The sequence below is a fragment of the Solea solea genome, chromosome 14 (assembly GCF_958295425.1).
Source record: "Solea solea chromosome 14, fSolSol10.1, whole genome shotgun sequence".
Classification (NCBI taxonomy): domain Eukaryota; kingdom Metazoa; phylum Chordata; class Actinopteri; order Pleuronectiformes; family Soleidae; genus Solea; species Solea solea.
Window position 1 is genome coordinate 25,466,837 of NC_081147.1, and position 26,896 is coordinate 25,493,732.

Consider the following 26,896-nt stretch of genomic DNA (forward strand, 5'->3'; position numbering starts at 1 on the left):
CTCTGGTGCTGTCACTGAGCCAGAGATTATTTAGCACAACTTCTCTTCAAACACGATGTAACGATAATGAAACTCAGCGGTTTACCTGTTCACTCGTGACTAGTTACATGTTTTTGTCCTGAAAATTACCTCGATGCAGAAACACAGAAACTCTCGGCTGCTTTATTTTATGGGTGGAGTGGCTCAGTGGCTAAGATCGGTACCCTGTGTGCAAAAGACATCATGGTTGCAAGTTCAACTCCACCCCTGGCTGATTGTACTCAATTCCCTGCTGGTGTGTTTATAGGTCACATATTCAGGTTTAAAAAATGTGTTTTTTTTGTGTTCTTGAGTCAAAGCTATGATTTATTTTATATCCCTTTTTTACTCGTGATGTAAAGTAGCGATAATTGTGCAGAAGTCACAAAAATAGAATACTTTTTGTACTTTTAGTACTTTTTGCTCAGGTTGTGCTGAAAAAAAGGATATAAGACGTTGTTGCACATTATCTTATAGCCTCTGTATATACTGTATATGTTTAAACATAGTAATGGAGTTCTAAGGGTTAAAATTCATAAAGGTATAGAAATGAAGTAGAGAAGAGATGGAACTGTAGCTAAATCAGCTCTGTTTTGTGCAATATCTCCTTAAACTGTGACCTTTGCACTTTCTTTTCTTTTTTAGATCCATCACTTAATCAAGAACCTCCACCAGTCACACGTGTCCGTGGAGCTTCAAGTCACCATCTGCCTCTCTGCAGGTCTAATGAGTGTGTGATCAGTGGAGGAACGGTGCTCGGTAACGGTGATCAAACGCTCCTCCAGACAGGAGAGCCTCTTGTCTCCTGGAGGCCGGGAGGAGGTGGACAACGGTGTCATTGTCCACACAGAGGGACAGACGCAGAGTCCAACCTGTTCACTGCTCCACCAATCGTGATGCACCTCTGCGCTGCACCGCAGGTATCCTCTGTCTGCCCTCTGGGTGGGGGCAAGGGTCAAAGGTCAGGGAAAACAGAGAGCACCTGTTAGAGGGAAGGTTTTGGAGAAACATAAATGTGATAACTGATGATCTGCACTTTCACTGAAGCTTTAATGAAGAACAACAACAATCGAGGAGGTGAAGTCTTCACTGTGCACTGCCGTCCACGAGGTGGACGCCTGAAACACAGAAGGCAGGAGCTGAGCAGAAGAAGAAGAAGAAAGTGACTGAATCCATCAATAAAGTCAAAGCTGATCATGAAGAGACTCATAATAAAAGGTGAGGAGAAAACTCAGGGCTTGAAACAACAGATCCTGGTTAGAGACAAAGGAAGAAGCACAGAAGGTCCATATTAAAGTAACCCCCCCCCCCCCAAACATGAGAATTAATAATGATTGGTTACGGCTCTGGTACCTTAATAAATGATTTACAAAGCTTTTCTCAGTCTTCTCCTCTCTTACCTGTGGATCCTCTCATCTTTGTTCCCAGGATTCTCTCTCACTCACTTGCCCCGAGGGTCAGAACTGAATGGGGGGGTAAAAGGGGCTTTTATGTTTGCTGCTCTGCTCTCTTTGCTTGGAATGAACTGCAGAAAGATTTGAACCTTAAAGTCTTGGAGGCACACACACATCTGCCTGTACACATTTATGATTGTGTGGATTTTTATGATCATGATTCTGAGAATTGCATTTGATTACTGTATGTTTTTTATACCTTTCCCTTTTTTTGTGTGACTGCTGCCTGTCTTGGCTGTAGGACACACTTAGAAAATAGATGTTTAATCTTAAATAAAGGTTTAATAAAAATAATAAACAATTCATAGTCAGATTACTACCAGGAATTCACTGAAACAAATTCACACCTGACTCTGTGAACTCCCTCCTCCTCCTCTCCCGGCAGGAGGAGCGCTTCCCTCCGGATCCTCCCTGCGTAAATGGACGCGGCGGCGCGCACCCCCGCCCGCCCCCGCGACGCGCAGATGCTGCTGGAGCGGCAGAGACAGTCGCGCTCATCACGGTGGGACTGAAAGAGCGGAGACTGTGTGCGTGCGTGTGTGTGTGTGGGGAAGATCGCCCGGTTATCGTCCATCCATGAGCCCGAGACCTCGGGGAACGATGCGCAGAGAGAGCGTCTCCGCGGGCAGCACGACTTAAGGAGCCGCGCTTCATCCATCCGGACACTTTTTTACTCAACGGAAGAAGAAGAAGAAGAAGAATCCAGGCGGCGCGGATCCTTCATACAGCTCATCTCCATTTAACCCCAGTTTGATCCAATCTGTCAGTTGGTTTGGACGCGATGTGGAAGACCAGCGTCCTCGTCCATGTCCTGGTTCTGCCCCTGCTCCTGCTCCTGTCCCCGGCCTCCGCTGAACTCCGGCAGGAGACGCAGGAGACGGAGCCGCGGAGGCTGCCACCGCCGGGAAAGTTGGATTTCGGTTATGTGCCCGCGGGACTTTACGAGACACTGGCCCACTATGAACCGGGACCGATCGGGATCCTGTTCCACATAGTGCAGACTTTTCTGTGTGCGGTGCAGCCCAACGCTTTCCCGCAAGGTAAGAATCCACATCACAGAAACAATAATGATAATAATAATGATAATAATGACACATACATTGAATCCTCGTGGATTCAGAGACATCTGTGTGAATTGAATCACTTATGACAGAGTTCTGCTGTGTGTGTGTGTGTGTGTGTGTGTGTCAGCTTCAACTGTTTAAATACACTGTAAAATATTTCACAGTAATGTACTGACCATTAACTACTGTGTCTCATAGGCTACACTGTATCTCCATTGTAGGTTACTGTATAAATATATAGTTATTTACTGTTAAAAGATAAACGCAGGTGTTTACTGTGACTTAACAGTTATTATTATTATTATACGACTGTGATTTAGCAGTATTTTGTTATTGTAATCATATCACGTAGTACATCATTGTGATTAAGCAGTATTTCCCCTGTATCAATGCTGCATTTTATTGTGAAATTCACACCTGAACAATCACTTTTAGAGGAGTGAACGATCACAGTCAATGCCTGTGAAATCCTGGAAATAATCCTGGAAATAATCCTGAAAATAATCCTGGAAATGTGCATTTTTTTTTAAAAACGAGAATAATCTGATGAAATCAAAAACCCGTCTCTCTGCACCAAAAACATGTTGTGATTTATTTGAACAGATCCTGGTTTAATTCTGATTGAAAACGCTCATCTGGGGTCACATGACTCACGTGCTCCTGCCATGTGGGGGGTGTGTTTTGATTTGATTGGCGCGCAGACCCGAGCTGACAGCACACTTGACGGTGGCGTCTCTGCCCGCGGAGCTCTTTGTGTCAGCTTGATTACAATTAATGAAATCCTCGCTCACAGCAGCTTCTGCCTGTGCTTAAATCAAGGGAGTGAAATGAAGACTGTAGCTGTAGCAGTTAGCCACCAGGGGGCGACTCCACTGGTGGCAAAAATAACTCCTTTCTATGCGGAAAATTTGTCTAGTTTTGATTTGATTTATCGCGTCAGCAAATGTCTTCTTTAATCGTTAGTTTCACGACTTCTTCAACAGGAAATTTCTTTTTCTTTTAAAGACGTCAGTGAATTCTGGTTTCAAACGCTGACACAGTCGCTCAATGTAATCCTCAAGCGTCCAAAACAGACGTAACTGGAAGAGCACGTCCACATTTAAATACCAGATGCAGACAGGGTCACATGGCTTCTCATTTAATGCTATTAAACCTGACGTCTTAAACACACACACACACACACACACACACACACGAGCAGTGTGTGTTTAATGGGGCTGTGTTCGGCACAAAAACACGCGGCGCCCCCTCCGTGTGTCACAGCCACATGTATTGTCCTCACACTCCTGTGGAACATTTTGCAGATTAGCAGCTCCCTGACTCACCTTGTTAGTTGCGTAATCCCATAAGCCAGTGTGCCATATGTTGTTGGCCCTTTTAGTTTCCAGTTTGTCACCAGCACTCAGGGGCTCACCGTGGTCTATCTAATCCTGCGGAGAGCACAGTCAGAGTCACTGGGGCTCACAGTCGAGCTGTGCTGTTGGTTCATTCATGGGTGCATTAAGTAAATGACGGCGAGTGGAAATCATGTGGAAACTGCTGGGTCACAAAACTGCTCGGCTTCTCGTGCACACTTTTTTAATTCCCATTAGTCCATAAACCTCCTTAATTAGCTAGAATGGGGAGGTGGGAATGTGTTTAATCAGCTGTCACTTTTCCCAAACGTCGCCACCTCTGACAACAGGAGGAAGCTCCAACAGCTAAAACATATCCATCCATCCGTCTTCTACTGCTTTATCCTCCACATGAGGGTGGTCAGTCCATCACAGGACCACAGAGAGACAAACAACCACTCACTCTCACACTATGGTCAGTTCAGAGTGTCCAATTTACCCTAATCCCCGGAGAATCCGGAGAAAACCAACACACACACACACACACACACGGGGGGAGAACATGCAAACTCTAGCAGAAACACAAGAAACTCAAATGTCTTTCAACCTGATCAGGATCAAGTGTGGCTCTGTTTTTGGTTAAATTCATGTATTTACGATATTGTAACCCGTGGATAAGAAGCTCAGATGTCTCTCAGATGTCGGCTTCAGTTGGTGAACGCGCTAGTTTCTTCTTCGTATATTCCCACATCATTCCCAGCACGATGCTAAGATGGATTCATCTTCCAGCTGTTAGCGTTAACTCTTAGCACTGAATGTTTTTAGCGAGCTTTACCTTTGACAACATTGGATAGCGCTTTATATCCTTTATTTCCTCGCTTTATATCTTCTTATTTTCTTCACACTGGACCTTTAATAGTGTTCTCTCTTTGTTGATTTTGGACTAGGTACAAACAGGAAGTGACTGTCATGTTGTCACTGAGCTCCATTGTGTTGCTATTTTCTTCTTCCTCTTGTTTTGTTTGCGTCACGTTTTTTGTGGCGTTTGTGTCAAAATCCCGGTCACGCCCACTAATTCTAGAGGCTTTCATTATGATGTTTGTGTTACCAAGTGCATGTATGGATGTTTATCACGACACATGCTGTGATTGGTCACGTCTGGTTTGACGTAAACTTGGAGTCGTAGCACGTTGTCGTTCCCTGTGCATCTGTTGGAAAACAGAACTCACGAGTTACGTTCAATTCTACGAGACGAGACAAGTGAGGGAGAATAAGCGCTGAATGGTTTTCCTGCTCGTGGTTTGTGACTGGAGGGGGATGCACGTGTCAGAGTGGAGCTCTGTTTAGGTCGGGTGGATGTTCAGTTTGCGGGCGAGCGCAGCGCTGACATGTCGGGAATGAATCACAGACCGCCCTCGAGCGGAAAAGAAAGAATTCTGCATTTTGACTGAACAGCAGCATCAGCAGTTTGACCTGTTTCTCTATTCTGAGATCTAGAATATTGTGATGCAAAGGTGACATCTTCATCCACCTTGCTTTCTTCAAGTTCAGTCCATAATCCACAGATACCGACTTTAAAATGAGATTAAAAAATATAATAAACAGCACAGTTGATCAATCAGTTATCTAAACTATAACTGTTATTACTGTGATACGGTCTTTTCCTGTGATTTACTCGTATAAATAAATAATCTGCTTGTATTTTACTGACTAAAATGTGAAAGAAAAAGCTCATAATTGCAGACATTGGCTTCTAACCTGGTTAAATTTGTCATTTAACCAGGTTAAGGTTAATCATGTCGCTTTAAATACAACAATGCAAAGTAAAACTAGGCATTTCATGACTTTTAGGCCGAGATAAAATGATTTGAAACATATTCTTAATTCTTAATGTACCAGGAAATCATAAACAATCACTGTCTGATGTCTGTTCACACAGCTTCGGAGGTTAAAGCGCCACAAAACTAAAACAGAGTTCACCATCAGCTGCATAACGCAGGAAAACCACCTGCAGGAATGACTCATAAAACACAGTCAGCCATTATGAGCCAGTCCTATCAAAGTAACCTAAGAAGCCTCTGTGTTAACAGGCCCGTGTTTCTCTTGCCTTATACGAAGCCGCAGCACGCCCGTGACATTTTCCATCGCACAGAAAAAGGTCTTTTAATCTCCTGACGCGGTCGACTGAAGTGTCGCACACACGCAGGCTTCCCGACAAACACACGACTGACACCTACACAAAGCAAATCAACACTGACATGTGCTGTGTTTTATCACTGCAGTGTGGAAGCATCACGCCCACTCTAACGTGACATATCTGTACACATGCTGATTCATAGCACCATCAAAAGAAGCTGCTAAGACAATGATGAAGTAACACTGCTGCTTTTGTGAAGCTGTTTTTGCCTCAGACAGCTTTATTATTTACTGTATGTAAATGTGGACGTGCTGGGAGTTTAATGTCGTGTGTGCAGTTTTTCGCTGTAGATTAATCTGGTGAAGTCACGGTGAAGCTGTCACTTGTCTCTGTGTTCAGCCTGATTTTGCAGAATTTTCAAAGATTATTCTGAATATTGGGAGCAGGTGGTGCAAAGGTCTGTGTCGTTACAGCTGTTATTATATATCGTTATTGGTAACCGTTATACCGGTAACTGCGCTGAATGTGAAATTTGCTGATTCAAGCCTTCCGAGCAGTCGCTTCGCCGCTGCCATGTTTGTCGCCATGGTGCTTTTGAATAATAGGATCTTTTTTTTTTACATTTTTGCTGCAAGATACAAAGTTACCTTTGTGAAAAATGAGGTAAAATGGAAGAAGACAGGCTGTAATCTCCAGCTTCTTCCAGAAGAGTCATCGTGTAAGAATTGTTTTCTTGTGTGAATGTTCAAAGGTGTGAAAGGTCAGAAAATCATCCCAAACACACACAGCTAATATGTGGTATGCATGAATATATGAAACATTAACAACATTGAATAAGTAGACAGTAAAGCTGCTCGTCAGGGAAGATGGAATAACACATTTATAAACTGTAAAAACGATTTTTTTTCGTCCACAGAATTTCCAGAATATTCCATCGTGAAGGTTTTAACAAACAAAAATATTCACCCTCGAGCTAAAAGCCTGCCCACACTTCTTAGCTTTCTTTTGAGACTAAGATTTTACATAAAGACGTGTTAATTGAACTTTTCCCCCTCCCTGAAGCGTGGAAATGTTTATGTAATGTTGTGTAATGTTATTATTATTTACTTGACAAATCAAGGTCAGAAAGTTGACAATCATTGTCACCAAAACCTCAAAATGACAAAGTTATTCAGATTAGAGGAAAAGAAAGATGATGAGAATGATGTCTGTGCTCCTTTGATTCTCGTGTCAGAAGTTTTCCTGAGTTTTGCTCAAGGACACTTGAGAGGAAAAATCTGCTCAGAAGCCGGTGACCTTCAGCTCCTGTGCTCTGTCCAAACTCATAAACACCAAGTGTAAATTCACCAACAGTATTGAAGCCTTTGAAAAGCTCCCCCGTCGCCCGCTTTCATGTCGCATATTAATTCATCTGGGTGTAAGTCCGTCAGCGCTTGAGAATAGAGGTGCACTAATCTCCCTCTGCAGCGTTTTTAAGTGTATCATCTCTCGCCTGTGGGTGAGTAAGCGCGGCTGGGGAGAAGATGGTGCCAGCCACCGCCGTGCATCACATCCCTGCTGGAAAGGGTTTGCTCATTAGTGAGCTGCACTCCCTCTTCTCAAGAAAGGTGGAATTCAGACAAACAGTTGAGAATCTGGCATCGATTCAAGGAAAGCAGCAGTTGCCAGGGAAACCCGTCATCGGCAGCGATCATCATCGCTGGCATCTTTGGGTTTCACCTCGCTGAGCTGCTGTACAGTAAATCTATCTGAGGAACTCCTGCTTGTTACTGAGCTCTCATCAAAAGAGACGGAGGTGAAGGACGTGCAGACATGAAACCAAATTAAAGAGGGAAACATTTCAAAAGACTTCTAACCAAGGACAAAGCAGAGATCCAAGCGCTTTCGCTTTGCAACCGAGATTTGACAGAATTATAAAGTGGCCGGTGTTTTGAATTGTTGTCTTTCATCTTTTAAAAAGGAAGAAAGGAAGAAAGAAAGAAAGAAAGAAAGAAAGAAAGAAAGAAAGAAAGAAAGCTCTGAGGGGACGGATTCTTTTTAAGGTCAAATTTTGATCGTACACTTTAGAAGAAAACGTTTTCTGGAAGGTTTCAGGTTTTTCTCAGAGGCTGGATTTGTGAGAGAGTGGTGTATGGAATTAGATTTGTGTCAAGGAAAGAAACACTTTATGAACCGAGCAAAGAAAAATGAACCACAGAATCAAAACATGCAACAAAATATGGATTTAATTCAAAAATACACTTTTTGTTTGGAAATTCCAGACAGACAAGACCGTGACTACTTCTGGTCCATCGAGCTGTCGCTCCTAAACTCACTCAAAAATGTGTGTATTTGGATTTTGTGCTTGATTTTTGTTTGCTCACATGATAAAGTGTTGTGATGCAGTGTCATAAACTTTCAGATGTTGAATATAAAGAGGCTACAGTGCATCCATCAGAGGGAAACGTGTGTGTGAGGTGGGGAAAGCTGAAGCAGCTCAGTCAGTGCATTTACATATTTACATGATATGAATCAGATTATCTGTTATTTAGCCAGGAAGTTTCCCATTGAGATACAACATCTCTTCCTCCTGGGGGGGAAGTCCCGGTCGAGATAGCAGAAGCATAAATAGTAACGGAAACGAGACCTTTTCAGATATAAAAAGTCATCAGCAGAATATAAAAGATAAAAAGGAAGTTGTTAAAGGAGAGTAAAATAAAGAGTCAATTCCAACAAGGACCTTCATTCAAACCCCTCTACAGTACGTGAAACAACACATGGACTTTTAAAAACACATGTTAACCCAAACTGTGCCTGTTCCCCGGCTCCACCCCCTGAGTTTTGACCCTTAACAATAGAGGAAGCTGCTACACAGACACGAGGAAGAACAAGTCCCGCTGACGTCCAGATGATCAGATGATGATCAGATGATGATCAGATGATGCACTGATAAGGCGACTGACTCTGTGCTCTGACAACTACAGCTGTCGGGTTGTCGTCGTCCTGGTCGACACCCGTCGTTTAAATTGAGTCTGTGCCAGTGCTTGGACACTTTGCACAAGGACAAGAGAGTCCATTTCATTTGAGTTGTCAGGCTACAACTGTTATGTGACGGCGTTATTTACTGTTCCACTTAGTTTTTATCACAGCAGGCTGTTCAGTTGTGGCGCTGCTCGTCTGTGATGCCTCTCCGCTGCTTCACTGCCACGTACTCGCTCATATTTCTTGGCTCATGATTTGTTCCGATCGCTTTTCAAACTTCTCTAGGATTAGGAGTTAATCCCAGTTCTGAGAACAACACACAGTAACGTCATGATGTCTTGTTAGATTATTCAAAGTGAAGCAGTGTCCACTGGTTTTCAGCGTGGAAAGCTGGACGTGATCACGTGTTCAGAGGAGACTCCTCCATGACATGATGATTTGAGCGCTGGTCACATGTGATCAGATCACGAGGAGAGGATTAAAAACCTGGTCAGAGCGGGAATCACAGGTAGCCTCACGGTGCGATACGACGATTCCATGATCGTCAACATGTCGCAAGACAAACATACAGAGATACGTCTGATATGTGTCAGGATTTCTCTGTTATTTAAGTCTATGTATTAACTCCTAACGTGGATGGAGAATCTTTAACGAAGCTTTCTCCGCCTTCATCCCACTGTTAACTCACTCTTCTTCTTCAGGAAAGGTCACTTCCACCCCCACATGGTTTCTCTGTGTATTGACAGAGCACATAGCTGTGGCAGCACTATGGCAATGGCTGAACTGGAGTCAGCTGACCCTGCGCCGCGTCACGCCGTATCTTTGTGTGTCACACGGTAAACTGCTCTCCTGCCACGTCTAAGGAATAAAAGTGGCAGCTGTTCTTCAGCATATTAAAACCACGCCGAGGCTTATTTTACATGCTTTTGTATTTGTACCTCAGGAGGAGGAGGAGGAGGGGGAGGGGCTAAAACTCGAGCTTGGTGTTATTGGACACAAATGAGCGAACATTCATATGTTTTTGTGGCATTTATTTCCTCAGAAAGCTCTTTTTTCTCAGAAAGAAAAAAGGACGACGTTGCTGCTTTTTCTCTTTCTTCTGGAGGATTGGATGATGCCGCCCTGAGGCGTAAACATGTCACGGAGAGAACTGAGACACGTTTGTCTCCTCGATACTTTAAACTTCATCTCGGTAAACAAGGCCGAGCATTTATGAAAGCATGGCTGGACTATTAATCTGAAATAATCTAATTACGTGTAACCCTCCAACCACCCGGGCTTCATGATAATGATCTGAACATAATTTTGTCTCAACAAATGATTCAAATAAGTAACTTGTGCATCTCTGCATGTTTCTGCTGACTCAGTGTTACTGCTGCAGCGTCTAACAGAAGGTGAAGTCTGCTTTTTCTGTGCTGTCACGTGATTAAATGTGACAGTGACGGCCTCGGGGGGCCGGCTCTCACGCTTCAGGACACGCTCCCTCTTTCTCCCCCCCTCTCTCTCCCTCTCTCTCTCTCTCTCTCCCCCTCTCTCTCTCTCTCTCGCCTGTACGACACAATGCCAGCTGATTACCACGCGCAGCGAGTGTCAGTCACCGCGGCAGCAGCAGCAGCATCGTTGTGATTTTCATCAGGTGTTAGAGAGACAATCAGGGATGGATCCGCACACGAGCGGCTCACCTTCACTCACTGTCCACTTGTTTGACTCTGTTGACGGAGACGAGGCTTTCTCATGAGACTGTGACTTTAAAGATTTCAAACCTAATTTTAAATAGTAAGGTCATTTTCTTTGGAAGCATTAAAAACATGGTCAATGTTTATGTTTCTGTTGGTATATGCCTCAAACACCAAAGACACCAAATTTCCAGTTCATTCTCATAAATTCCTATTAATTCACCAAATTTCCGTGGAAAGTTTCTGCAAATGTACCTGAAATTTTCCAAAAAATGCAACAAACACTTACTTTCATAATCGATGAATCTGTCCAAAAATGTCAGGAAAAAAAATACTCAAATGTCTTTGTTTTGTCCACAAAATAATTGTTTTTTCTGTTCTGTGGAACATGTTCACATTTAAGAAGCTGAAAAATCAGAAAATCATTGGAAAAACTTAAGTAAGTGATTAATAATGTATGAATCGAGTAATTGTTACAGTATTTGAAAACGTCCCATCACTACAACACATGCAAAACTTACACAAATAATTATTTGTCATTTTAAAGATGATTATCAGGCATGTATAGAGTTGCGTGTAACTCTGGAAAAAAGTATTTTTTACATGAATTATTCTTGATTTATCCTCTAAAAGCTACAGTTTATTATTACATTAGGATTTTTTGCGATATATATCTTTAAAGTGATGCCACTAAAAACTAAAATAAATCTGGTTCCAGATTTATATCACTGTAAAACTGAAGCCGTTGCATTTTATCTGCAAGTTTCCGTTAAATATGATGTTTTCACAACCTCAGGAAATACTCTGATAGATATTTATAGACCGATATCATTTGTAAATATCAGGTCATTAAAATTAAAATCTGTAAATTGTGGTTTCAAACTCACACGCACTTCAACAACAGCTGTTTTTAACTCACTTTTTGGCAGCGTATCCTGTGGAAAATAGAGTCAATATCACTCACCACTAATAGACAATAAATCAAAAGATAAATAATAAGTTTATTATCAGTTGAGGCAGAAAAATCTCCCTCCAATGACAAAGTCTTTGCTTTGCTGCTTGATCAGCGCAGTTTCCTGTCGTCATAAAGTCTGAATGGATGTTGTTATGATTCAAATCTGCATCCATCGCTGCTATAAACAGCTTTCATCACTCTCACATGTTCACGTCCAGTCGCTCTCTTTACTGTATGTGAGAAGACAAACACAGAAAAGTCAGGTTTCATCCACTAGTGTTTTAGTACTATTTCCTGCAGCTGAATGAATTCACATGAGAATATATTGGAATATGCAGTTTACAGCAGATTATAACATGTGATTATTGTAATTTAACTGAATTTTCACATTATTAGACATGTTTTAGTGTTGTTGTCAGTGTGTGAAGTGTGTGGGTTCTCCCCTGATCCATATGAGGCCTGTATGTCCGTAGTATTATATAAATCATTTATGATCATTTTCAGTAAAACATAAAAGATGTTAGTGATGTTCACAACTTCAGGTTATTTGAAATATTTAGTCTGTATTAAAATAACAAAAAAAAACCTTATGACACTTATGTTACACATTAAGTCTGATTGTCCGATATTGTGCTAGTTTAACAATAACAACAAAAATAAAAACTTAAGACACTTGAAACAAACAGCAGTTGCACACGTTACATAGTACACACTTGGAAATTATATTCTGTTTAGAAAAAAGTGAAAACCCGCACTTTTCTTTGCTCTTCTCATGAGCTGCCAGTACACAAATAAAAATGCTTGATACATATACAGTATATGAATATGCATACATACAGTACACAGCCACTGTGCATTCAGACTCACATGTTTAAACAAAAACACTAGAATAGTACAGATCATATTAAAGTTGCATTTAAACCAGATCCAATTGTAATCTCATTGAAACATTTAAGATTATCCAGCAACTGTTTACAAACAAAAGTCCACTAACGTAGCAGACACTAATTGCCCAGTTTCCCTCTGCTTTGTTAACACCACTCTGTAATTGTGGAAGAAAGTGTTATTTTTGCTTCAAACCACTCACAGCCCCCCCCCCCCCCGCTGTGGCAGAACTGAAGTAACCCATAAAAAAATAAGGCTTTTTATGTTCTGATTGTGTCAGAACATAAAGTGCTGGTGGTTACGCAGGAACGTGTTCTGGTTACTCATATTCCCGAGTGCTTTCAGAGAAAGTTGGGTCTTTCTCTGATACGGCAGAAGTTCAGCGGTTGGATTCATGACACTCTGCGTGACTCCATCACAGGGAGCTCCTGCATTTGAAGTTGAAAAGCCATTCATGGTGTTTTTGTAGCGTATGAAAGCAGAAGAATAGATCAATGGAGCGAACACGCGGCTCCTGGATCCCTGAGAGGAGAGAAGATGCATCTCGTCTGTCATATAAGCCGCGTACGCGCGGGCGAGATAAGAGCGACGGCATTTAGATAAGTTAAACGCTTGAAACATTTCAAGGTAATATTATAATGCCGCCATCAGCTTAAGCCTCCCCGTGATCTGGCAGAGAGCTGCTGAGGAATATGGCAGACGTACTGAGAGCTCAAGTCGAGCTCAAGTCGAGGAAAATCTAAAGATTACGGGCAGCAAGAGAAGCTGAGAAGATATCAACTTTATTTGAAAAAAGAAATACAAAGAAGGGTAAAGCAAATAAATGGGGGAGTGTGAGGGAGCTGCTAAATCTGTGTCTCATTCAGCGGCGTCGTCATATTTGGGTCAAACCGAGAGGTCATGGTGAACTCATGCATTCTCTGTCTCTTTGTTGCGCTTCACTGGCGAGCGCAGTGATGTCTGCGACAAGTCCACTCTGGGGACACGCGGAGGTTTTCATTGCAGATGTGTGACATCAAGCGCTCAGTGTACAAACACAGGAGAGGGCAAACCCAACGTAGCATTTAGCCTCGGCGCTGCCCGTCACAGCTTCATCATCAGGTCCTCGAAGCCTTCACTCACGCGGCTCCAGTGTCACGGGAACGCGGCCGTGTCACCGCTCACAGAGGATCTGACGGTTTGTCGAGCAGCTCGGTGACAAGCGGCGTGTCAGATATGCACAGGTAGTCGAGCAGCTGCGATATCATTGAGGGTGGCTGTATATCTCCGCTAGCTGACAGCAGGTAACCTCTAAGGATTACTACGCTGTTCATCTCTATCAGTGTTCTCTAACTTTTTATACCAATTACCACAGGAGGAAATATTGAGCTCTCAAATGGCTTTGTTTTCTCGCCCTGATGGCAGCGACAGTAAGCTAAGTTGTCATTGACGACAACACAGGAGGACGTCCAGCAGCTCTATTTTACCTGGTCTGTGCTTTAGTTAAACAGGTCGACAGTGAAACGTCATTGATTATGTGGACTTGAGCTTTCAGTACAAAACACAGCCACACCATATGGATGGAAAGCAAAGGCCTTCGCCTAAAGCACATAATACAAGGCTTAGTCAATAGCCATGTTTCCATCATGGTACAGTTCGGTTTGGTTCGGCACAGAACGGTAAAGACCTTGGTCAGGCTTGTGTTTCGACTGAGAACGGTACCTTTACTCGGTAGGTGGGGGGTGGGGTGTGCGCTGCGTTGGCGAGATGCGACGCGTGACGTTGTACCGGTGTGCCGTCATTGAACGTGACGCATTAGCATGAGAATAGACCGCAGGGCGTTGAAGAAACACCGGTTGCAAGAGAGCGACACTTTGCTGTCGCTCCATCAGCGGACTCTCGTAGCTCTAGCGACACTCGTTACCGTTTCCATTTTTGGGTACCCCAAGGGAAGGGTACCCAAAAATGGAACAGTTGGGGCCGGTTGTTTTGGTTTATTCCTAATGGAAATGTAAAGAAAAATACGTACCATACCAAACCGTACAACTTGGTGGAAACACGGCAAAAGTATTTTGTTGTTGTCTCATTTTGGCATAATGAGACAACAGCAGCCGTGTGCAGTCGTCCAAAGGACATTTCAGTAGTATGTCTATTTTCTGTCCTCCCGCTGATGGGTGGGTGTTAGGTTGTCTCCTCTGATTGGTCAGAGTCTCGGCGCTCTGCAGGTTCCTGTCTGTCTTTGTCACCTTTGCAGCGCGGCTTCAGCCTCGATTAGCCAGTGCTAATCTGGGATGTTGTTTTCCTGGGTCAGACCGCGGCGAGACAATCCTCTTGTCGGTGCAGTGGTCAGCTTTCAGTGGTCAGCTTTCAGAACCAGACGCCACAGCACACACTTGTTTGTCCTCTTGTCCCTGGACGCAGCCTGAAGGTTAGAAGCGGAGGCTGGTGAGCAAACGATCACATTACCTGGTTTTCGGGGGAAATCAGATTTCTCGCTCCTCCTGGCCGCTTTCAGTGTGTAAGTCCAGTGTGTGAGAATGAGCGGCATCTAGTGGTGAGACGACAGATTTTTTAAAGCAATCGTATTCGTATTCAAATACTTCACGGTTGTCATTTCAGTTTCTCCCAGGACAAACCACTGGACCATTAAGTTCTACAGAAACACCCAAACTTTTTATATGATGACCTGCTATCTTTTTACGGCTAATATTATTTTCAGTCGGCAAACCAGCCATTTCAAAAGATTCGTATGACAAATCAATCACAACACCCTCATTATTCATGTGTTATTTCTTCAATTCTAAGTGAAAGGCTGCAGAACATTCAGCACATTTATTTATCACCACCCAAAATAAATCTCCCACGAGTGTCTGGGAGTGACTTTTTTTTAACTGCACAAACGAATAAAATGAATAAATATTAATAAAACTTGTGCATCGAGGAAAACGCGCTCTATTCTGACAGCCGGTGAATTATTGTACTTATCTCTGAAGGCACATCACTCAGCGTACACTGGATTCACGTTGTCATTTCTCTGTGTCCACGGACACGACGGCAGCGATATTACAGGTTTTATTAGTGTCTGTTGCCATGTCACCCACATTTATTTTTATCCGAGTGTGTGCAGTTGCCCTGTCATGCATTAGCTCCCATCAATGTGATTTCCACTGAAGAGGCAACTGTCAGGATTATTAAAAGTGTAACTGTGAACGCTGGATTGTATTCACAGCATATTGTGTATTGGTGCATGTGAGCAGGTCTGATCAGATTAGCGATGAGGATGTTTATGTTCTGTCTGTGTCTCCTCTCAGCCGTGGACGCATGAAGACAGCTTTATTGTGTAGGGGCCATGTCTCAGTCGTAAATGAGCCCAGCAGCTGTTTACGTACGAGTGATGTGTACAATTCCACTGTATGTACTTACTGTACACTGTATATACTTACTGTATACTGTTTGTACTTACTGTATACTGTTTGTACTTACTGTATACTGTTTGTACTTACTGTATGTACACAGACAGTAAACTTCCCTCTCCTTTGAAGCATTAACGTCATATTCCAACAGAACACGGTGAGATTGAAACAGTTGATAATTTTATGACAGCAGATTAAATCATCTTGACGCCATCTTTGGCATCCACACACAAACACACCTGTTTTTATTAGAGCTGAAACAATGAATCGATGAATCGATTACAAATCGATTACTAAATTAATCCACAACTGTTTTGATAATTGATTAATTGGTTTGAAGCTTTTTTCATGATCAAAACAAGATTTCCGATTGAAGCTTCTTAAATGTGAGTATTTTCTTCATTTCTTTGCTCTGGATAACAAAGAAATCATTAAAAGTGAATCATTTTGGTTTGTGGACAAAACAAGACATTTGAGAACACCATCATTTCCAGGTTTCACAAACACCGGTCAACATTTTTTAAGGTTTTCTGATATTTTATGGACCAAACGATTAATCGATTAATTGAGAAAATAATCCACAGATTAATCGATTATGAAAATAATCGTTAGTTGCAGCTCTTAGTTGTTATGATGCTAGGGAATGCATTATGCCAACCCCTTACCCTAACCCTTACCCTAAGTGACTAACCCTAACCCTAAAACCAGGTCTTAACCCTGAAAAAGCACAAACATGTCCTTACAAAGATAGGTTTATATATTTTTTGGACCTCATAAAGACATAACACACATTCTTGTGCAGCATCCTTAGCTGGGACAACCTTAACTTTAACCTTAACCATCACAACTAAATATCCTAACCCCAACCCTTAACCTAACCCTGACATTTATCTAGTTCTAATCCTAAAACCAAGTCTTAACTTAAAGATTGTGAGTAACGGCCAAAAATGTCCTTGATTCCCATGATTTGTATGGTTTTGTCCTCACAAAGATATATATGCCCTCTCTCACACACACACACACACACACACACACACACATATGCGAGGCAGCTCATTTCAGTGTGATTGGTGGGAGGAGATAATGGCACAAAAAGATTAAGTGTTTTAAATTAAATGCCTTTACACCATGTCGTTTTGTAACTGTGTGTGTGTCTCTATCTGTGTGCGTGTGTGTGTGTGTGTGTGTGTGTGTTCCTTTATTCTAGTTGTGATAAAAGCCAATAGACTCCCCTTCATAGTTACGGGTTCCATGGTAACAGTGTGTTTACCTTGCGGAGGTGTTTTCACACCAGGCTCATGGGAAGTCAGCTCTGATACACACACACACACACACACACAGACACACGCACACACACGCACACACACGCACACACACACACACACATTATTTCAGTTAAATGCCAAGTCAGTGGTGCGTGTGCGGACATTCACTGGAGGACGATTATCAACACTGTGTGTACAGTATGTAACCACATATTGTGAAAGCCTGTGTTTATTAGTATTTCATACTTGTTATATAAAGTTAGTTTTAAAGGTTAGAACACATCTGTTTACATGTCACGACAACATGTTCAAAACTGATTCATCACTTATCAAAATGGCTGCCAAGGCATTTAGCCACCAGGTAACCAGTTGCTAATTATTAGTCATTATTAGCTGTAGCTCTAACGATGAAACAAATGTGAAAATTAAGCATTTTTTTATGTTTCAAACTGTGATTTTGATTTGAAAATCAGGAGCAGAAAACCCTAAAAACATGGAGAGTTGTATAATCACACATTACAGTCCTAGTGATTTATTTATTATGATCTTATTTAAAACTCTGCGCACATGCTTTTACATTTAATAATACTAAAAAAAGGATTTAGGTCAGGATAATCTTTGATATCGTCCCATTCTGTCCCAGAATGACAAAGTAACAGTTAAAATAAAGTGTATATTAAAGTTAATAAGCGTTTTTTGTGCCTGATTAACTTTAATATACACTTTATTTTAACCGTTCTCCGGAGTTGGGCGAGGGGAAAGTTTATCAGAAAGTTTGAAAGTGTGGGGTCACCGCAGGTCTGGAATAATCTCATCTCAGGCTGTTTCCATACGTACGTCTGCATTATATATCAGAGTCAGATATATTCAGTCTGTCGGGGTTTTGTGATTGTTCAGCACGAGCTTCGTGGATTTACAGCGAGCAGTCGACTCTGACGGCTCGAAATTGGCGCCGCCACGGTTCATCTTTGCGGAACCTCTTCTTGCCGCCATTGTGGTTTTAAACAAAGCTAATCCCGTGACGTCTGTGGCTCTGGAGGAGTTTTTTTTAATATCATAACACAAAGCTCTCCCTCATTTTGTGCGAGTTTCCTCAGATAACTTTCACGACTCTTTTGTGCTGTGGACGTGTTTCATCTCACGACCACGCTCACTTTCTTCTATATTTATTTGATTCCTTAATAAGTCTGTGAGCAGCAGCTGTGGTCTCAGAGAACTGCTGAGGCTTAGCAGCAGGAATAGCAGACTTTTGTTGATTTGTTGGTGATTGGATTGGGTTTTTCTCTTCTTCTTCTTCTTCTTCTTCTTCTTCTTCTTCTTCTTCTTCTTCTTCTTCTTCTCCTTCTTCTTCTTCTCCTTCTTCTGTGCAGATAGTATAGATTTTCCTTCACTTAATGCAGAGCGGCGTGAAAACCCATTTTCATCAGCTTCTTGTCCTTGCATTGCATCACCTATCATTTATCAGTCTATTTATACTCTCCATCTGACCATGTATTCTTCATCCCTCCATCTCTGCACCATTCTCTTGATTCTCATTCTCTGATTTTTATTCGTCCATCTGTCTCAGTCTGTTCCAGATCTATTACCCCCCCAACGCGCCCCCCCCCGACTTCAGAGCTCATTCCTTCTGTTTTTTTTTTGCTGATTTTTCATTTTTCAGCTGTTTAATCAAATCTAAATATAAACATAAACTGAGCCTCAGTCCACCTCAGAGTGTGTCCTCTGTCAAGATCAACCACAGTCTTATTTTAGTGTCTTCACTTTACTGCACGTGTGGGTTTTATTCAGCACTAATCCACAGTTAAACCAATTAGCAGCGCAAAGAAACTGCTTTATTTCATATCTGAAACAACGAGGAGACGTTTGTTCTCCTGGAAACTCGTGTGTTTTCCTAAAAGAACACGGCTGAGTATCGGAGCAATAAGCCTGAAGCATCCTCTGACCATGATGTTAGCTGAGTCACTTCTACAGTAGACACAGAGACAAAGGTTCTTCTGTCAGTGCATCAATAAATGTTCCGTCCTGATGAGAACAAAGTTCTGGCACAGGAAACTGTTCAGCGTCCTGAGGAACCCACTGTTAGTGTCATCTTCTTCTTTGGTTGTCTTCTCTGTCGTCTTGGTCTTCTTGGCCTTCATCTTCTTTGTCTTCGTCTTCTTTATCTTCTTCCTCCTCATGTTTTTTCTGATCAGCTGAACCAAGACAGAGCTCTGCTGGATTTCTCTGGGCGAACGAATCCCTTCCAGTAAAAGTAAAGACAAAAAAGCCAAACCCTCTCTCTTGGTTCGTCTTTATCTTCAGATCTCTGGAAAGCCTCAATAAATCTGCTTTAAATGCTGAAACCAGCTTGTGCTTCTGCGTTTACATTTACATTCATCTCAAAATGTGCATTTACACTTTAATACTGTACATGCATCTCGCTCAGCATGTGGCACGTCTATTTTCAGTCCTGCTTTTGGAAGAGGAGGAGGAGGAGGAAGAGGAGGAGGAGAGGAGAGAGTTAATGTGGGTGGACACTCATGGAGTGAGGGATTAAATGTCTCTGACTGGAAACAGAGGTTCACTCAAACCCTTCCTTCGTACGGCTTTTCACTCTTTCACCTCTCCTCCTTTTCCTCCTGTCTTTGTCCTTCCTTTCTCCTTCCACTCCCTTTCACTCCTTCATCCTCTCACGGCTCCTTTATCCCTGATGCTCTTCATTCTTGGCCGACGTCCCAGCCATCACTTTGTTCATGAGCCCTTTTTTTTCAGAAGCGAGAAGATTCATTCATTCATTCATTCATTCATTCATTCATTCATCAAGGGGGTTATGTTTTTGGTTTGTTTGTCTTTCTGTGTGATTGTGCAAAAATGACTTCTAAGATTTTCTTTCAAGTTGATAAAAGAAACAGCTTTTTATTTTGAAAATCTGTCCTGGACGATCATCTACTCCAGAAAACATCCTCTGAGCTTCTGAGCTCTGAACTCTTGGACTGAGGACCATTATTTACTGCCCCAAGGGGCTTTTTTATCCTGATACTTTAACTTCATTATTTTAAACTAGTATTATTATTTAAAAGTACGAAAGATCAAAGATGTAATGACATATTACACATTAGCATCTTTATATGTTGATAAAAAGGCTCATGGATTTTTTGGGTGACTCCTGCTACACCGTGGATCTTTCTTCTTGATCTACAGCCACCTGCAGATTTCTCTGTGATGTTCCTGTGGCTTTGCTGATGCCTCTGGGCAGTTGTTGGGCTGTACTGTAGCTCACCTCAGTGGTCATCTCCCCCCCCCCCTCCTTGTTCTCTGGCAGTTGGAGGTATTTTCACCTTCTCATGCTCTCCGTGTGGCTCCTCCTCAGTCGTCCCAGGGAACTGTGAGTTCAAGCATCACAACTTGCCTCGAGCAGTCAGATAATAAGACTCAGCTCAGGCCTGGAGTGTTGTATTTGCAGTGTGTTCTGGGAAATGCAGCTGCTTCCCTTCATGGATTTAAAGTCAAATAAATAAATAAATATTCTTCAAGCAAAAATGGAACACTGCTTGTAAGGATTGACTACTTTTAGTGGAATATTAGTAAACATCACAGTTTTTCACAAAATAAAAGCACTATTTCTTAAATTTCGACCCCAAGTACAAGATCTACTTGAAGGGTGTGTTCAGGGTTAAATTCGTAAAATCTCGTCCTGCGAGACTCCGCTTTGAGGAAGATGCGTTTCCGTGGTTACTCTGTCCACACATACCGCACCATCTTGTCTCTAAAGACGGTGTAAATGCAGAACAAAAAAAAGTGTTTCTATTAGAGCTGCAACCAAAGATTGTTTTCATAATCCATTAATAAACAAACTCTGTTCCATCTCAATATTTGAGGTTTGTGCTGTAAAAAAATGATGATTTCAAAGATGCTGATTCTCTGTTGATATAATAATTAAACCAAACCTGCAGCCGTCACTGAGGTCAGTGCAGAATCATAATACACTCCTCGGTTACTGCTACCTGAATCGTGAGAGAGGACAAAAATAGCTTAGTCTTTGAAACTCGCACAAAAGAACACGGGGACAGGTAAAAGATGATAGCTCTGCTCTCAGCTCCATGTGCTTTTATTTTTATGGAGAAAGTTGGATTATTTTACAGATTATTTTACAGCTCGATCATAAAGGCACAATAGTGACGTCCTATAGCCGTTACAGGGCGGAGGGACTTTAACCTAGATATGGAAAAACCGACTTATATTATCGTTGTTTTGTTTTTGCACGAACACGGTGGGAAAACCTTCGGGCAGGGAGAGAGGATTACAGGAATCAGGTCATTGTTCAATCATGAACAATTCATTATTTTTAAATCAAAACACTGTAATATGTCTCAAAGGCTGCAATGTATTGGCAGAAAGTTTGTTTCGTGATACGTCAAACAATTCATTTCCTCCTGAAGAAAAGAACTTTGTGCTGCAGAAGACACAAAGAAAAAATGTTCTCCTGGTTTTATTTTTGGAAAACCTCTCACCTCTGAGCAGACGAGATGAGTCACATCAGCAGCGCTCCGTGTCTGCAGGAGAATGAAGAATGAAATAATGTTTTCATTTAACTGGGATTGGAGTTATTAAAACAGTCATTTCATTAAATATCCTTTACATGACTTCAATTAGACGTCAAAATATACAGTCTGTGGAAACCTTGTGTTTCAGCCCAAACACTGTACTGTCAAGTTTCTTTGTTTTTATCCTTATTTGGATATGATTCATGAATTATACATTTGTATTATTCCAGCAGCCACAATAATCCAAGTGAGGTACTGTACAGTAAATCATGTGATAATATCCATGAGAACCTTTACCTTTTATACATTTATAGAAAAACCTTTTATTATGGAAATCAGCACTATAATCTTGTAGTATGTCACTTATCCAACATCAAATAAATGACATAAACAATAAAACAATTCTAGCAACATAAAAATATGATATTTCCACAGAAATAACAAAAAAACAATTCTAGTATTGTCAGATTTTAGCCCCGCCCACTTCCAATTTTTGACGCACATTCCCTCGAAAACCACTTTCAGACATAAAATGTTCACGTTTCACGGGGCATGTTCAGGTTTTCAAATATGTGATTCATTTGGAGGAAGAAGAAGAAGAACTTCTTCTTCTCATTTATTGGAAGTAACTGCAGGATAAACATACTCATTAACACATAACACAACAAATAATGACACAATATCCAACAGTAATGTAAAACCAGGGCTCTTATATCAACAAACATGAACTCCACCGACACACACACACACACACACACACACACACGCGTCAGTTTCATCAACTCGACGTAAAATTCTCTGAAGTTGTCGCGCGGTCCCTTCGTCAGCTCTCCCCGGGATTGAGCAGGAACCAGGGTTTGAGCAGCACCAGCAGCACTTTTTGACAGGATGTCAGTCCAGTGATGAATAATAGACGAGCTGCTCACAGTGTCAGACTTCGCCCTCGGCCTAAACCCGGAGGGATGAAGCGGACGCAGCAGTGTCACTGTTGATTGTGGATTTCATGACAGCGTCTCCTCAGAAATGTCAAACCTGCTGCTTCAGTTTGACAGAAAATAACTTTTTTTTTTTTTTTTTCCATGAAAAACTTAACTCTGCATTATTTACCGTTATTACTTACCAAGAGTTATTGAGAGAATGTCGAAAAATGTCAACAAACCAACAAGTATTTGTTTTTAATGATTTTTTTTGTAAAATGGAGCAAAAAAAAAAGAAAATATTCACATTTAAGAAGCTGATAAATCAGAAATCTTATTTCTAAATTGACAAAAACGGCAGCAGAGTTTTCCTAATGTGTTGTTTTCCCTCCATGTTGTTTCAGATCTTATCGTCAAACTGGCAAAAGACAAGTTTGGAGCTCTTCACACAGAATATCAAAAGGTAAGAGTGTGTGTGTGTGTGTGTGTGTTACTGCTTTTATTTTGTCTGCTTAGAGGTCAGAGGTGAACTTTTAGAATGAAAAGAGACATTTTTTTGTCCCCTTTCCACCCAAATAAAATGAATCTGGAGCCACAAAAAAACCCATTTCACCCATAAAATGAAGATAATGACATTTAAGAACTACAAAAAGAAAACTGTTGACATTCCGTTGCTGTTAATACCTAAAAAATAAAACACTGAATAATTTAGACCTGGTCTTCCCACTGTTTTTGGAAAAATGTAACCCTAAGTAACCCAAAAATATTTGGATTCAGTGTAATTTATGCTTTAGAAGACCGACCTATGTGGATCCAAAGATGGACAGGACATTTGACTTCCATACTTCAAACACAAGTTTGTTGAGGCTTTTTAATTTAAGACATTGAATGTGACTCACAGAATATTGCAACACCTTTAAGATCGGCTCACTTTGAAAGACCAATATAAAATAAAATAAAAATAAACATGTTTTTTAGAGCCACAGGTTGCAGACCCCTGCTATCGAGGAGGAAAACACTTTTTTGCTCCAGCCGTTCTGACACTCGACAAATGTGCCTCGCAGATACTCTGCAGTCCGTGACTCCTCTGGAGGAAAGTGTTAATAGCTTTTTGCAAACCAAAGCCAATAAGGTCATCTTTTGACATCTTTGTCACCGCCCAGAAAAACATGGTAATTGCTTCTGTTGCACAATGTGTGCATTTAAAGACACAACATGGACAAACAAAGACTTTTCTTTTCTTGACTCACTCATGAATACATTCTGTGTGTCTCATTTATTACTGTCTGTGTGGATTTGCATGCTGATGACGGACGTCTTTCATTTCTCTTTTTGTCTTTTGTTGTTATTGTTCATCCACACGTCTTTTGCTTCTGTCTTTTGACGCTGACTTGCCTTTGTCTTCTGCATGTCCTCTCCATCTCATCTGGCCTCCTTCAGCCAGAGAACATAGTGCTGAGCCTTCAGGTAACGTCTGCACACTGGATTCACTGTCAGACCCGTCCATCCCCTCCTGTCATCCCGCTCCATCCTAAAGCAAAGTCAGTGGGGTTGCACAGCAGTCGCTAAAATTCCACTTTCGTCTCTGAATTTTGAGTTTTATGGCTCAAAATCCCATTTTAACCCTCAATTTAGTGCATTCCTGTGTAGTGAGAGTGTCCTGATTCTTATTTGGGCAGGATGAATGAAGAGTAAGGGCTGACTAAATAATTAAAGTCTAATTAAAAATGTATTATTAACCTTTCAAACTGAGCTTTTTTACCTACCGTCTCAACAGTAACTCTCATTAGCATGTTGTGTCGCTACGGTAGCCACAACAAAAACTTGTCTCTTGCACAAACCACAATCTGCTCCTCCAGGTTTCCTCAGGCGTTGTGTTTTCTGACAGGCGAGTGTTCAGTCGCCCGTGACAGAGATAAACCGGCCATCTCACCTGTGAGCGGCTGACAAGTCAAGTGAAACACTGAAACACTGAAACACTGCATCAGAAGTTCAGGGATGTTCGACTTTCAAGTGTTGACCACTTAAGTCTTGAAGTACAAATATTCCAACAATCAAATCATGTTTTTGTGTTTGGCCGAAACACTACACAAGGCTTTTCTCCCTGTTTCTGATCTTTTTAGTCCAACACTGGACATTACTTTAGCAACATTAGTTGACTTTAGCTACTTATGGCGCTTTTCAACGATACACTTCTAGCTCTACTTGGTTAGCATAGCATGGCTGCACAAAACTGCCGTGATTCATGACACAAACACACAAACTAGTGACGAGCAAAGCAGTTGTTTTCAGTATACTGAATCATTAGAATCATTAGAATCATTAGAATGAGTTGATACTGAATGGCTTGTGATTGGGCTCACGATCGCTGGCTTTCAGCAGTGCTGTCGCTAAATACACCAGACTCCTCTGTGAAATATTGAGATTTTAGACATTTCCTTTGCTAAATGTTGGAGATTAACGCACATTTTCAGGTTGTTTAAGTGTTTCTTAACTGATCTACAGTTCGGCATATGTTCGGTTTGATTCTTGTGCCGGACGTCGCGCTCATGACTGGCCGGCAAATCTGTCAACGTCACATTTTTAGTATCGGCTTTTAGCTCGCTTGGAACCTCGTCAGAGCAGGTACAAAAAAAAAGCACCAGGTACGAGGTTCTATCACTGATGGAAAACCAAAATAATCAGTAGAGTTGAGCTGAATTGTGCTCGAACTGTATGATGGAAAAAATGCCAATAGTTAGCCACGGCAGACACTGCTATGCTAACCTCCGAAACACCACCTCCAGCACCAAACGCTGTAAAACATTAACACAACACACACGAGTCTGAATCTCCTGCAAAAACATGTTAGCATGTTACTTACATATGTTCCGTGATGTCGTGTCACATTGTTGAACGGGCGTCTCATCTTGTAGGGTTCCAGAGAGATAAGGGTAATGGGGGTAAACATGGAAATAAGGATTTGGCCTTGGAGTTTACATAAACAGTTGTGCAGCCCTCTGACTTCCACTGAACCTTCTTATCACTTAACTACGTTAAAATAGCACCTCTGACTCCTGTGCTCTGTATCTCATGTCAACAGCAACTCACAGTGCAGCAGCCGCACTTTGACAACTCTTCTGCTCCTTGTGTGACGATGTGTGAACTGTAATGACTGTTCAGCTCACAGCTGGTCAGCCATCGATTTGATTTTTCTGCTGCGTTTTCTTCCCCTGTGTAAAAGTCACATGTTAACACAGACACACAAACACTCGTGTTTTACCTGCTGATGTTTTTCTACAACCTTCATTCTACACATACGCTGAGAGAGCACAGCCTCATAAAAGCCTCGCACTCATAATCATCGACACAAATCCTCTGCATGTCACCGCGCATCCCGCTGCCTTTTTATCACGTTAATAAGTCGGAGCAATTACTTCTCCAGTTTCTCCAGAAATATTTGATTTCACTGTCATGAAAGCGAGCTGCAGTACGCTGCTAACCTGATTCTGCACTAGAGCTTTTTAAAACTGCATAAGATTTATGACTCTGGCTCAGGTTTATCAAAGCAACTAAATCCCAGAAGTGACTCCAAACTTTTCTTCAGGGAACAAAAAAGGAAAACAGGCCCCGTACCTGCGCGATGTGCCACTTAAGCACAGAAGAGAAATGTTATCCAGTATTATTAAGGTTGGAGCTGCTGCTGTCGCTGTGGGTCTATAATCCAGTGTACTTTCAAGCAACTTGGAACCACATCATTAATTTACTCTCCGTGGCTCTTATATCACAGGTAGATCAGACCTTTATTTTTGAGTGTGGAAGTATGGAATCTACCTCCTTAGCAACCTCATGGAAACACTCAAACTTAGCAGGAGGACGGTGTGAGGAAGTGGTTCATATCCCAGCATCTTCTCCTCGACCTGCTGGTCTTCTGTAGGTTTATTTTCAACCATCAAACAGCAGAAGAATCCATGTTGTTGTCAAAGTTGTTTTCTGACCACAAATGCCAAACCAGATGTCAGTCCACACGAGCTGCTGCTCTTGTTGCCTCAGTGACGGCACATCGGCCCTTTAGGTTCTTCTGTCCATCCCAATGCTCTTTGAGCAACATTCTATAAAGAAACGTTCATAAAAAACTGTTTCTGTTTCTTCCATCTCTGTAATATCTCTAAATTGAAACCCCCTTGTGTCTTGAAGTTTGAATTGGAGATGATTAGTCAATCCTTTTAGAGGACACTGTACAGTCTGTGTGCTGCGTGTAGGGAAACAGCATTTTGCTCAAGGACACTTTACGGCCGCTGTGTTGATGGACTCTGACTTCTGAAGCTCCACAAAG

General features: G+C 41.7%; 1 protein-coding gene across 5 annotated transcripts in view; it reads left to right on the forward strand.

Moving 5' to 3' along the window:
* Window positions 1–1,931: 1,931 nt before the first annotated feature.
* prom1a (prominin 1a) overlaps window positions 1,932–26,896 on the forward strand; it is a 61,324-nt gene continuing 36,359 nt past the window's right edge. For 4 of the 5 annotated variants that reach the window (XR_009242097.1, XM_058649632.1, XM_058649631.1 and 1 more), the window contains exons 1-3: window positions 1,932–2,512; window positions 22,986–23,044; window positions 24,022–24,048. Coding sequence is in view for 4 of the 5 variants with exons in the window: in XM_058649632.1 (XP_058505615.1) it covers window positions 2,254–2,512; window positions 22,986–23,044; window positions 24,022–24,048 (345 nt within the window). In the remaining variant the exon portion in view is untranslated. The remainder of the gene's footprint in view (window positions 2,513–22,985; window positions 23,045–24,021; window positions 24,049–26,896) is intronic. The other variant, XM_058649634.1, reaches the window with a different exon arrangement.